Here is a 13,477-nt window from a genome sequence, read left to right as displayed (position 1 = left end):
GGGGTCGGCATTCTCGCACAGGCTGTTTGGGGCTTGCTGAGGAATGGAGGGGCAGGGTGGGCCTGCTGCGGGTGTGGGGTCTGCAGCCAAGAGGATGCACCCAGGAATTTTGCCCTCCACGTTCTGGGGTGAGGTTGTGGTTGCACTTGGAATCTTTCCCTGTGGAGTTTGGTGTGGGATTCCTTCTTGGATAGTAAGCACTGCTGTTGCTGCAGCATGTTCAGCCAGGAGTCAGAGTGGGGGCAATCCTGGTTGTGCAGGGCAGCGTTTGGTGAAGGACACCTGTGCAAGGGTGGGACGTCCTGGGGAGCTGTGGCTGCACAAGTCAACCCCATGGCCAGCTGGGATGGATGCTTCCTGGCTGATGGAGCTCCAGGCAGGACACTTGGAGGTGAGAGGCTTCCAGGCAGCTCATGAGGAGGTCTGGAAGGATGGAAAAGTTTCCAGTTTTCCAGATACTCTGATTAAGCAGCATATTCTGCCACCCTGGAAAGCTCCAATGTTGGGAGAGCATGGGCCAAGGAGCTAATTTTGCAAGGGAAGGAGCTTGCAGAGGGGACAAAAGAGCCTGTGGAGTGGCTTCCAAAGATCCTGGCAATGAAGCTTGTACTGAGGAGCATCAGCCTCTGTGGAGAGGATGTGGGTGCACCCACAGAGCAGAGCCCCCGGGAGAGGTGCACTGCCAGGGTCTCTCTGAAAAGGGATGGACCTGCCAGTGGAGAAAAGCTCTGAGCAGCAGCTGAGCATCCACCCCTGTCAGCCTGCACTTGTCTGAGGGGGCTGAGGGGGCCACATCTTGCCTTGCCCTTGGCTGGCTGCAGGCTCCACGCAGGAAGGTCTCAGCCTATTCCCCTGTGGCACGATTTTCTGTTGTAGTGGGGCAGCTTGGCTCTTCCCTGCTCTCTTCCAAGTCTCCACACACCTGCTTGCCTGGGTGTACCCCTGCATGGTTTTTGCACAGGCCTATCTTCATGGCCACTTTCCAGGTGGTTTTTGTGTAGTGAAGCAGCCACAGGAGGCAGAGCCAAGAATCTGGTCCAGGTTCCAGTTCTGGGATTCACTCTGAGGGCAGGGAGAGGACCATCTGCACAGGCGGGTTTGTGGAGGAATTCCCAGGGTGTTTCCCATCCTTTTTTAAACAAACTAATTCTCTGGAAAGACCAGGAAAGCACCAGGCCCCTTGACAGCCCAAGAAGCATGTGAGAGTTTACTTGTGGACCTGCAGATGATTGCAATTAGCCCTAGGGCTCTAGCACACTAAAATTAAACTAGATGTAAATTGTTTCCATCCTCAGACACCAGCCTGTCTCCCCAGGGGACACCCCTGTCACCAGGGGTAAGATCTCTGATCCTGCTGCGGGTCAGCTCCTGGCTGCCCACAGGTTTCAGCTGCTCATGTTCGGGGCAGCCATTCCCAACTACAGCCTGTCAAACCTCAGCCAGCCTGTGACATCTATAAACACAGTGTGTCCTCAATGTCCCTGTCGCCATCTACTCCAAAACTTGCTATTCCTTGTCTTCATATATGGACAATATATATTTCCTTACTTAATGCAGCAGCAGCCTTCCCTGAAGGTTTGTGTCCATCCTCACTCCCCTCTCCAGGTTAAGGGACTTCAGATGACTCAATGTTCCTTTGGTTCACCACCAGACCCCTGATCATTCTCACTGGGCTGCAGGAGCCAGTGTTTTATCTCCCCAGCACACCTTGGCTGCAGAAACAAATCCATGTGCAGGACCAGGAGCCCCAGAGGTTGTGCTGGTCCTTGTGGGACAGTTGCCCACGTGGGTGAGGTTTCCCATCCCAGAGGGCTGCAGAGAACAGCCCCGGGATCCCTCCCTGGGGCTGCCAGGCCCCTTGCACAGCATGGAGGGAGCAGCACGGCCCAGGACTATGGACCTGCCAGGGCACACTCACAGCAGCCGCGTGTCCTGCGTGGGCGACACTCATCTCAGAGGGCTCCCAGCAGCCTTGCAGCGTGTCCCCCATGGCAATGGGCTCTGGGTGCAGCAGCGAGGCAGCTCCTGGTGCTCGGTGGGCCCTGCCCTCGACCCGTGAGCACAGCGAGCAGGAGGGGAGAAGATCCCCCAGGGAGGGGAAGAGGGAAATGAAGGCTTTGAGTGCCCCTTGTGAGCAGCGGGACCCCTGGGGCCCCCCTTGTGCTGCCCAGGGAGCAGCCGTGCACAGGAGCTGCAGGAGGAGGACATGGGCGGGGGAGCCACATCAGCCACACTCTCTTCTAGCACCCCTGGAACCTCTATCTGAGGTTCCCCACAGGTGAGGATTTGGCATTTCCTCACCCTTCTGCCTGTTGTCATCTGGTTGCCGTGCTGCTGGCCGGTGTCCTGCAGGGCAGGTCCCAGGTGGGACGGTGTGGCCTGGCCAAAGCTTGCCCAGCATCAAGAGGAGCAGAGGCCTCACAGCTGGCATCTCAGTGCAGGTGGGTCCCAGCCCAGCAGCAGCCCTTCACTGGCCAGGGAAGTTCAGTGGAAAGCCTGAAGGGTGGTTTGGCCTCTCTGAGTCTTCTTCTGTCTTGATTTTCAGCAGAGCCAGAATGGTTAAATATAAACTCAGTGCTTTGCCTCTGCCTAAAGTGAGGAGACAGGACTTTCCTCTATGCTCCTGTCTTTTAATACCTGACATCTCAGCATCTCTCTGATGTTTCCTGTCTCATGGGGTCTTCAGATTCCCCTCTCCAGATACCCTCTCTGCTATCTGTGTTGTTTTGGTGGAGATTAAAGTGCAAAGAAAAGCACGTGACTGCAGGAATGGTTACAGCGGCCCTGAGGGAGCAAGGGTTTGGTCAGGACGGGGAGCAGTGCAGTGAGCACCTCATGTCCCGTGAAATGCTGTCCTCCCCCAGTGCAGTTGCACAGCAGCCCACAGGACATGAACATAACTGGGGCCAGTCTGGTGCTCCCCAGTTACCCAGCACGCTTCTGTGCACCCTTGTCTCTGCAGTACCCCCAGTGTCCATAACAACAGCATCCTATAAATCACTGCACTTCCCCAGTAGCCCCGAATTCCTCCCAGTCTTTCGGGTTGAAATTTATCTTCTCAGTCTCAGAGCCCCAGGATACAGGGAGATCTTGGTGGAGCCAGCTCAGCAGTGGGTTCTGGCACTCAGCAGGCTTGGATGGGGTACAGAGAGGTGCAGCAAAGGGAAGAGGGGACTGAGCTGTGGCTTGGGAAGAGGGGGAGGGTTTTTGGTCAGTCCCAGGGCACAAGGAGCAGGGTGAGCCAGCCCCATGGTCTCCTCCAGGCTCTGCTCTGCACCCCTGGCCACAACCAGACTCTGAGGGAATACACTTGTTCCCTCTGATTCCTGGAGAGATGGAGCAGATCCTGCTGAGCTGTTGCAGAGCCACCAGCCCCAACCAGGTCACTGCTGTGGTGACCTGAGGAACCTTGATCACAACCTGAAGGAAACACATGGTGGCCTTCACCTGCTTTCTTCAGTACCTTGTGGTTTTCCTCAGTCTTAGGAGAGAAATGAGTGAGAGTCCGCCCCTTGCCAAGAGCCCTTCTGATGTGATTAAGCTCAGTGCTCCTACGATCTGTCCTGGCAACTTTTCTAGACCTGTTCCAGCAATTTCCAGGACCAGTCTATCTCCACCATGTCCCTCGCTGCTGCCCTCACCCTCCCAGTGACAGAGGAATAGGTGGGGGTGAATGGCTGCTTTTCCTGCAGGGTGCAGGGATCTGCCACTGCACTCCCCCAAACACCTCACTCCAGGGGAGCCCACAGAAACACTACAAAAAGGAATCAGAGCATCTCCTATAGGGAGAGCACACAGCAGCACAACACACCCCTGCGGCCAGGCCAGTAAAACCATTGGGGTCTTTGGAAAGGGAAATGCTCCCAGTGACATGGGGTCTGGTAGTGCCCTTGCTTTCAGGAAGCAGGAACTTTGTTAAATAAGAGATCTATGGCAGGGTCTGGATGGACCAGTCCCTGTAAGCATCCCCTTTCCTCCCCTGACCTCGTGGCTGGGCTAGTGCTCGGCATACCCCCACGGGAAAGGCTGGGGGGGTCAGGGTAAGTGCCAGAGAACAACCAGATCATTAAGATTGGAAAAGCCCTCTGAGATCATTGAGTCCCATCATTAACCTAACACTGCCAGCTCCACCATTAAACCATGTCCCTAAGCAGGCATGTGCTTTAGTTTCAGGCAGGGCTGCAGCCAGAGGGACATGACAGCCCACATGCCACCCGATGTCACCGGGCACAGCCCGGCTGAGAGCAAAGCAGCTCATCCTGCAGCGTGAGGACACCAACTCCGGCTCTCACGAGACAGCCTGGAGCAAGCCTCCCGATGCAACCATTTCCCAGATGGAAATGCCCCGATCCTTCAAGCCTCTCCTGACTCTGGGGTCAGTGGGGAGCGTGTCCCTGCTGGTGCTGCCTGGGGCTGGGTGTCAGTGAGCCCGTGTCCTGGGCTCCCACCCTCCCCTTCCCGCTGCAGCTCCCCCCCCCTCCCCTTCCCGCTGCAGCCGCCGGGAGCTGCGGGCTCCGGAAGGGAGGCATCGCCCCGGTAACGCTGCATTAGTCCTTACCTGGGCCTGACACAAATAGAATTGATCAAAAGCACCTTTAAAAGCTCCCGTGTCCCCAGAGTAGAAGGCTCCTCTTGTTGAAATTGGGTGGGAGAGCTGCGGTTTTTCCTCAGTTCCTTTGATTTGTTGCCTAATGCAGGGGATGGATAAATCTCTAAGCCCTGAGATTTAGGGCAGGATTCATACTTTACATCTTCAGAAGACGTAGTAAACAGCCTTATACTCTCTAATCCTGGGAGCAGGTTTGTACCTGCTCACCCTGCATAAACTGGACCAGCTACAACAATTTCACATTGTGGCTGAGTTCAAAACATCCCCTTGGGGATAAAATGTTTATTGCAGAAGATTTTTAAGATGGTTCCTTAGGGAGAAAGGGACTCCCACCTCAAAACCCTGCACAGAGCCTGTGGACTGTCACATGGATACAAAAAGCAGTGTGGCTCCATGCGGCCCGTAGGAAGGTGTGACTGCAGGTGCCACAGTAGAGCCAGCTCAGCTGAGCATGGTTTCCAAAGTTTCCAGAGGAACTTTGTCACTTAGACCTTCCCCGCTGGACAGCAGGGGTGGGTGGCCTGCCTGCAATGACCTCTGTTAAGCAGGGTTAGCAGGTCCTAGGCTTGGCCTGATGGCTGCAGTGCTCCTGGATCCAGCTGCCTCCATCGCCCCTGAGGTCACACTGTCCAAGGATCCTGCCCTTCCCAGGTCACTCCAGAGCCTTGCACAGGCCTCCTGGGCTGTGAAGAGGTTTGTGGTGAGGACAAGCTGAGCTGGGCAGAGCACAGCCCTTTCCCCAGCACCTGCCAGAATGCAGTACCTGGACCTTTGAGTTGCTCCAACCCAGCTCCAACCCAGCAGCGAAGCAGTTTGGGGTGTGGACACCGCATCTGGGGGACACCACTTGAGGGAGTTTGTTGAGTTTTATATGCAAAATGTGAACCTCTGCAGATTCTTCTGGGGCACGTTGCCACACCGTGTCCCGGGGGGTACCTGCTCACAGTCTGTGGGGTGGGACACAGTTCCCCAGTCACCACGGGGCAGGTTTGCCAGCGTGGGTTTAACATCTGACCCCACACCTCCTCGTAGCTTTGCATCCCCCCAGGATGGCTGCAAGTCCCTGCTCATGGCCAGTGCCAGAGGCTGGGGAGAGGCAGGGACAGGGATTGTTCTGTGGGGAGGAGCAAGTTACTTACAGAATCTTCAGGCTGTAGAGGCCAGAGAAAGCTTCCCCTGGGATCCTGGAGATCTGGTTTCCAGAGAGGCGTCTGCAGTGAGAAGAGGAGCCAGTCATGTGTCAACATCTTTGTGATGACAGTCCCTTGTCTGCAGAGGCTTAACAACTCATGCATCCTGCCACTGTCCCCTGGAGAGGAGGCTACAGCACCTGAAAGCTGAGCCACAATCCTGAGCTTGGGCAGCTTCTGCACATCATCCTCTTGCACAGCCCGCAGAACAGGCAAAAAAAATCACAACTCCTGCCAGACCTGAATCCAACATTTTCAGCATCCATAGACGCTCGTGGCTCAAAGCCATTTCCTGGATGGACACAGAGGTCCCCACTCCACAGGAATTACAGCACAGGCAGTGACCAGCCTGCAGACCCTGCCCTACGGAGGCCCTGGCAGAGGGAGTGGAGCAGGGGAGAGCTGTCTCTGCCCCTGCATGGCTCTGGGAGGACTGTCCCCAAATCCTGGCTGATGAATGAGGGTGAAGGGATGGGAGAAGAAGACGAAGTGAGGAGCAGCATCACAGTAGAAAATGAGACATATCTGGGACATAGAGCAAAGAGCAGGGGACAACATTCAGGTCTTACTGAAAGAATTTATTAAAGGAAACCCAGGGGATTTGCTGTTGTACAGCATCACCTGATCTTAGAACTCAAATTTTAACCAGGCCCAGAGCAGGCTGGGGCATTAAAAGGTATTTGCATTTTTCCCTGACATTAGAAACTGCATCACTGTTATCATCAGGGCATGTGGTGGAGCCAGGAGTGAAGTTCAGAACTCCTGAGTCTAGGCTTGACCTAGAGGAGAGGTGAATTTTCTCCTTCTCCTTCTGTTTCACCCATGAGGACAGACATGGACCAACTCTCAGCACCCATCAGCCAGAAATCATAAAGGCAGGGTCAGCAGCCTGATTGAGACCCTAAACTGCTACTGAATTTGGGCAAGAAACTTGTCTACTTGACTTGGACTGGAATATTGCATCTCCAAAACAGAGATAGTGAACATCATCTGTGACCAGGCTCATCCTCACTCTCACAGAAAGTCCAAAGAGGTTGGGCACAGACGCTGGCAAAGGCATTCATTAAACTTCTGACAACGCTTGTTCCTTTTGAGGCATTTTCCCCGGGAAGAAGGCAGGTGTGGAGGCTGAGCAGTGCAGCCCCGGTGGAAGCGGAGCCCTTGGGAGCCAGGGCTCTGCAGAGCTCACGGAAGGGACCGCGCTGACGGAGGCACAGCAGCCGTGGGTGGGTGCCCGAGCGCTCTCCCGCTCTGTCTCTCCCCTCGGGAATCTGGAGAAAATTGCTCCCGTAATTAGGCCTCTGACAGCATAAACAGCACAGGGTCGTCTCTTTAATGTGTGTGAGCAGGTTGTAACCTGCCTCTCGCAGCTCATGAGCTGCCTGGCAGGCTGGGCTATTTGTCACTTGGGGGCTGTGATTTGGGGTAATTGCTCCTTTTGATTGCCGATTTCCACATGGGAGGGAGTGTTGTCCGGGAGGCTGGAGTGCTTGCCTGGAGGGGAGGTGTTCCTGCACGGTATCCTCAGCCCGCTCCCTGCATCCGTCCTGCCTGGCTGTGTCTGTCCTCACCTCCCCGGAGCTCCGGGCTGCCCCAGCCTCCACTGCCAGCAGCTTACACGTACTCCCGGCTAAATGTGCCTCTCGGCTTCTTTCCTGGCAGCTCCGCGCCTCTCTGTTCACTTTCCTGGGTGTGTTTGAGTGTTTGCCAGGTCCCTTAAATGGATCTGGGACCTCCAGGATCAGCAGGAGAGGAATGTGAAGCTTAAACGGAGCCCAGGCTGGGGCTGCTGGCCTCAGAACAGGGTGGCGGGGAGCTCCAGGTGCAGGTGGGACACATGCAGAGCCAGCTTGTGGCATCTCAGCACCGCGGGTAACACAGAACATAAGGGGGAAAATCACTCTGTGGTGGATGCCCTGGTTTCACTGGGTCCTGGCTCGGGTGAATTTAGAGGTGCCAAGCATCCCCCAGCCCCAGAGAAGGCACCAGGCCTCACTGCTGCTGCTGTGCCCGCCCTCGGCCATGCTGCCCTGAGACTGTGCCTTGTCCCTGGCTCACCTCTGGCCTCTGGCCCTTCTCTCCATACTTTTACCTCCTCCCTGCCACCGAGGCAGCCCAGCTCCTCTCCCCAAGGTTAGAGGTCCATGCCAAGCCAGGAGCAGGCACAAAGGGAGCCACCAAACGCAGCCACTTCTCTGAAGTCACCTCCCAGGGCAATTGACAGTGTCATTGGGGTCCAAGATGGGCTCTGCTCACTTCTGTGCAGGGACTGGGAGGTGGGACACGTCTGTTTGTGCACACAGGCTGAGTTTTCACTTTCCTAGAGGGGTGTGTGGCTGGGACATGCACACAGGGCCTGGAGGTGTGGGGTTTGGAGGTTTGCTGGACCTCCCAGGACAGGTGCTGCATGATGCTGGGAGTGGTAGCCAAGTGCTCCAGGCAAAGGAGCACAGCTGTCCCATCTGCCCGAGAGCAGATCAGGAATGGGTGAGTCTTTTGGGGTGTCCTGTCGAGCAGGAAGGGTGGCCTCTGGAAAGGTGTCATAGAACCACGGAACAGTTTAAGCGGGAAGGGACCTTAAAACTCATCCCATTCCACCTCCTGCCATGGGCAGGGACACCTCCCACTGTCCCAGGCTGCTCCAAGCCCCATCCAACCTGGCCTTGGACACTGCCAGGGATCTGGGGGCAGCCACAGCTTCTCTGGGCACCCTGTGCCAGGGCCTCCCCACCCTCAGAGTGTGGAATTCCTTCCCAATATCCAGTCTAACCCTGCCCTCTGGCAGTGGGAAGTCATTCCCTGTGTCCTGTCCCTCCAGGACCTTGTCCCAAGTCCCTCTCCATCTCCCTTGGAGCCCCTGTAGGCACTGAGAGGGGCTCTAAAGTCTCCCTGGAGCCTTCTCCAGGCTGAACATGCCCAGCTTCTCCAGAGCAGAAGGGCTCCAGTTCTTGGAGCATCTTCCTGCCCATCCTTTGCTTTCACACCAGTAACTCCTGTGCCAGTTCATGTAAGAGACCCAAGACATAAAATTATTCCTGTGTGTGACCCTTCCTCTGTCCATGGTCACCTGGCAGTCTTCCAAGTGCTTGGTTCCTTCTGTCCCTCTCACTCAAACTCTCCAGCAATTCCCCTGCTTGGCAGACAGGCACCCATTGAATACATCTGCAGAATTCAGATCCCACAGGAAATGCAGTGAAATGGTTCCTTCCTTTCTATTTAAAATGGAACAATAACATTTGAAGTGAGGCTGTCAGTGCCACATCCCCTGAGACAGCTCTTGATTTACTCCTTCTGTGGAGGAGACTTGAGCCAATAACCCCACCAAGAAGGACAGAGAGGCACTGCCTTTGCCCTAAGCACAGGGAAGAGGAGCTGTTCTTGCAGGGCTGAATTTCTGGTCCACAGCACATGAGCTCAGCTCTAGGCCTGCTCAGAGCTCTTTTTAGGACAGACTTGATTCAGTGGTGTGTCCTGCTGTGCTGAAGTTTACACTGTGCCATAGGGTTGGGAGAAAGAGAAAGCTCTGGATTTAAAGCGACTGACAGAAGAAGGAGAGAAGGGGCAGGTAGAGGGGAAGGGTGGCAGCTGGGTATGGCTGGCTTGCTTCAGAAAGCTCATGGTGGATTTTAGATTCTGCCACCCCCTCTCCCCTTCCACCACTCCCGTGATTTCTGGGAACATTCCTCCAGGCTTTGATCTGCATTCCCAATACACTCCAAGTTGGAACAAACTCATGGTTTACCACCTTATGGTTGCTGCTGTTCAGTTACCACAGGCTCAACCCTCCTGTATCTTGGGCTTCTTGGTCATGCTACAACTTCCATGGCACGCCCAAAGGCTGTGCTGGGCAAGATCGCTCATGTCAGGTGCTCAGGCAGCTCGGTGATGCTCTTATCACTCACATTAGGAGGCAGGAACGTTGCCCATTGGCAGGACAGGACAAACATGTGTGTCCATATCCCAGTGAAATTTTCCCCTTGCCAGACTTTTATTGAGCGTGTCGGCCGCCCCTTTGATCTGCTGCTCCGGCTGGTTTCTCAAGCGCTCACACTCTCGAGGCAGAGTGCCCAGACACTCCATGCTCTTGCCTAAACAGTGTCATCATGCCAAGCCTGGGCCTTCCCCTGGGCACACAGGGGACCACAGGCCCCGTGTCATGCCTGAGTTTGTTCTTGTGCTGGTGCAAAACAGGAATGAAGCCAATTAAGTCAACAAGTGAAAACATGGTACATTTGAGAAAAGGGCCAGGTCTGGACTCTTCCTTCTCACACAGGAATCTGCAGCTGGCCCTAGCCTGGTATCTCCTGAAGATGCCTCTAATGTGGTCTTTGCTGTCTCACTCCATCCCTGAGGAGAAGACTGTGCCTGTTTCTAGCTCTGCTCGCTGTACCCCCTTGAATGCCTGTTCCAACTCGATAGATTGATCGCATTTGTTCTTTTGTTTATGGTCCTCAAGCCAGTTTTCAACCCACATGAATGTTCATATGCAAGCCAGTTTGGGTTCATTTGCCAAGAAATATTAGTAAGACACAGCTCCCTAATGAACAGGACACTGAACACCTTCACTCCATCTCTTTATATTAGAAACTGCAAAGGTTTTCAGTTTGTTCCCTCCAAATCTTCAGAGCAGTTTTGACTTTTGACTCTACTTTTGGTGCTCCACTCAGGGTACCCCAGAACACAGTTAGTCATATGGAAAGCTGTTTTCAGGAAAATTTGGGCCAGCTATCCCAGCTAGGAAGGCTTTTTCAGTTGCTGAACACTCTCCCTGGTCTAAATGGAGTAGAAATAGAATGGGAGTCTCTAAATTTTCAAAACATTTTGAATTTGATTTGGGCAGCTGCAATAACTTGGCCTCATTGGTCAGTGCTCATGATAGACAACCCGTTAGAAGCCCTTCTCTCCTGTCCTCACCTGCACCTTAGCCTGCGCTGAGGACAGTCCTCATGCCAGGCACAGGGATGACCTTCGGACGGCTTCATCAGAGGAATTATCCTTTGACACTCTCTGTGCTTTTGCTCACCCGCTGAATTGATGAGCAGCACCATCCTCTGCCAAGGACTGGTGCCAGCCAGGGGGGGCAGAAAGTCCTGGATGAACCAGAGATAGTCTCCTTGTTGCCAACGAGTTGTACCCTGGTGCCTTCTCTGCACAGGAGCTGTGCAGAATCCTGGGGGAACCACAGAGGCCAAGAATTCAGAGCTGCGGTTCTTAAGCTGTGGCCACCTGGAAAGAGAGGGCTGTGCCAGGCAAGGTGACTACCAAGGGAGCAGTGATTCTGCCTCCAAACCCCAGCGTGGCAAAGCAAGGTCATGGCCCTACAAGCATTTATGTCTTTATAAGAGACCTCTCCAGCCTGCTGTGCCATGGAAACCCACCAAAGCTGCTGTCTCAGAAGTCCCCTATTCCAGACACGTTATTGCACTGCTCCAGAAACAGCTTCTCACCACGGTGCCAGCACACATGAGCACTGCCCAGAAATGCCAGCACCCCTTCCACGGAAGAGCTGTCACTCCCGAAGGAGTTGTGCCCCACAGCCAGCAACACTGCAGTGCTGCCTCCTACCAGAGTGGCAGTGCCTTGGAGAGAGACCCTGTGCTGGACTACCCCCCCAGAGGGGGATGTTCCAGATGCCTGGGAGCTGATACGGGGGGTGGGGGTGCTCTAAGAGCAGGCAAGGGCACCCAGGAACAGCGCTGGTGCCCCGTGAGCTGTGGTGGCTCCACTGGTCTCTGGACCCGCATGGGAACAGGAGTGAGAAGGGGGTTCCCTCACAGGTGCAAGGGAGAACAGGGCTGCTGCATTCACATTCCCAGCATACATGCCTGCATTTTGTTTCATTTTGCTTTTGTGCTCTTTCTTGGTCCCCCAGCCTGGCAGAGAGGGCCACGGCAGGTCCTGAGCGTGTGGTCCTGAGCCTGCTGCGCCGCCTCGACGGCACTCCCCGTGATGGTGAGTCCCTCTGCCCGTGGGGCCCGAGAAGAGGCAGGTGAAAGAGCCAGTGGCTGGGAAGGGGTCTGATCTTGCCGCTGTGCCCCGAAGCAAGAGGTGAATGGCAATGAACACCTGCCTTTGGCTGCAGTTTCTCCTCTTGGCACCGAGCGCTCGTGCTTGGATTCAAAGCGCGGTAACAAAGCCCTTGCCGGCGAACACATTTCAACATGTTATTATTCCCAGGCCGGCTTTCAAGATCTCTTTCTATTCCTTCTGTACTGATTGCTCTTGTTTCTCTTGGCTCCCAACTCTGGCTTTTCAGGCTTCATTAACTGGAATTTATTAGCAACTTTAAACAATCTTCCTGCTGCCAAAAAGAGAGAAAGAAAAGAAGAAGGAAAAAAAGGAAAGAAACAAAGAGGAGACATACTTAACTCTGGGCTGCTCCCTGCCTGTGTGAGGCCCAGCTCTGAACACCTCTCTCTCTGCAGGATTTCTTTGGAGGGAAAGCCTGGTGAGTGCCTGGGCTGGGACTGTGCCTGCTCACGCAGCCTCTCCTGTCTCTGGAGGTGGAGGGGGCCAGAGGGGGCACAGACTGGTGCATGGCCACTGAGGGCCCCTCTCCCACTGCCTCTTCAAAGGCAGCTGAGTGTGGAGAATCTGGTCTCTGGGCATCCCCTGAGCATGAGAACTAACTGCACTCACAACACCTTCCTGAGCAGCTCACTGTAAAAACAAACGACTAACAGGGCGCACCTGAGGGCCCACTCATTGCTGGACAGGCACTGGCAGGGAAAATAACTTGACCCAGACCACACAGGGAGTGAGCAGGAGCAGCCCCTGTACCCTCATCTGTGCCCTAACCACAGCACCCCCTCGGATGCCCTGGGGGACACGTTTGGTGTCCAGAGCAGAGATGAGCCGGTGCGGAAATGCCCTGTGGGACACAGCCTGGCTGGGTGCTGGGGTGGCTTGGGTGATTGCTCTGCTGTCCTCAGGACCCTCCCGTGCCACCCTGCTCTTGTTTTTCACTCACAGGCCTCCACCTGGTGTGGGTGTGTGCAGAGGACTGAGGTACTCGGGGCTCAAGTGGACCCAGCAACCTGGATTTGCAGGGCTCCACAGCAGTGAAACCAGGCACATTTGTCCTTGTTGTCCACGGGAAATGTGTGCTTCATCCACCCATTTTGAGAGCTGTCTTCCCCCTTCCCATTATTCCTTTTCCTCGGCTGAATCCCAGCTCCACGCACAAGCTAAGCCCTGAGTCCAGCTGATCTCTGACTTCTGTGTAACTTCACTTTCATGAGGAGCCTGAGATGATGCTAAAATAGAGGAACAGAAAGAGGAGGAATTGTGAAAACACCAGCTCTCCTCCAGGGGAGCCTGGGCTACTGGGGCTAAATCTGATGAGAGAGAAGACAGAATCAGAGAATCACGGGCGAGAGCAGCGGGGGAGAAGCGCGAGGAGGAGCCAGAGGAACCTGGGCTTTCTCTGACTGTTGAAGAAGGAAGGGTTATGGATCAAGGACCAGGGGTGTCAAGAGTTCCTGGGATGTTTCTGAGCATTAGATCAAGGTTAAAGTATCCTTAAAATGTAAGAGTTTTCATAGGATCTTGAAAAGGAGATTTGAAAATCTGCTTTGAAATTGGCAATTTTTTTGCTGAGGAACCTCTGATTCTTTTCATAAGGTTCAAGCACCTAAGGCACCTTGGCAATAAAGCAAATATAATCTGAAATACCATT

The 13,477-nt window shown here is 54.6% G+C and overlaps 1 protein-coding gene across 1 annotated transcript in view; it reads right to left on the bottom strand.

The window, feature by feature from the left end:
- The window catches only part of LGR6 (leucine rich repeat containing G protein-coupled receptor 6), a 152,029-nt gene that overhangs the window by 79,956 nt on the left and 58,596 nt on the right, over positions 1–13,477 (bottom strand). Inside the window, 1 exon segment of the mRNA XM_017739816.1 lies at positions 5,749–5,820. Within this exon segment, the coding sequence (XP_017595305.1) occupies positions 5,749–5,820 (72 nt within the window).

The sequence above is a fragment of the Corvus brachyrhynchos genome, unplaced genomic scaffold (assembly GCF_000691975.1).
Source record: "Corvus brachyrhynchos isolate BGI_N302 unplaced genomic scaffold, ASM69197v1 scaffold67, whole genome shotgun sequence".
In the NCBI taxonomy this organism is placed as follows: domain Eukaryota; kingdom Metazoa; phylum Chordata; class Aves; order Passeriformes; family Corvidae; genus Corvus; species Corvus brachyrhynchos.
This window is presented reverse-complemented; position numbering and strand designations above follow the sequence as displayed.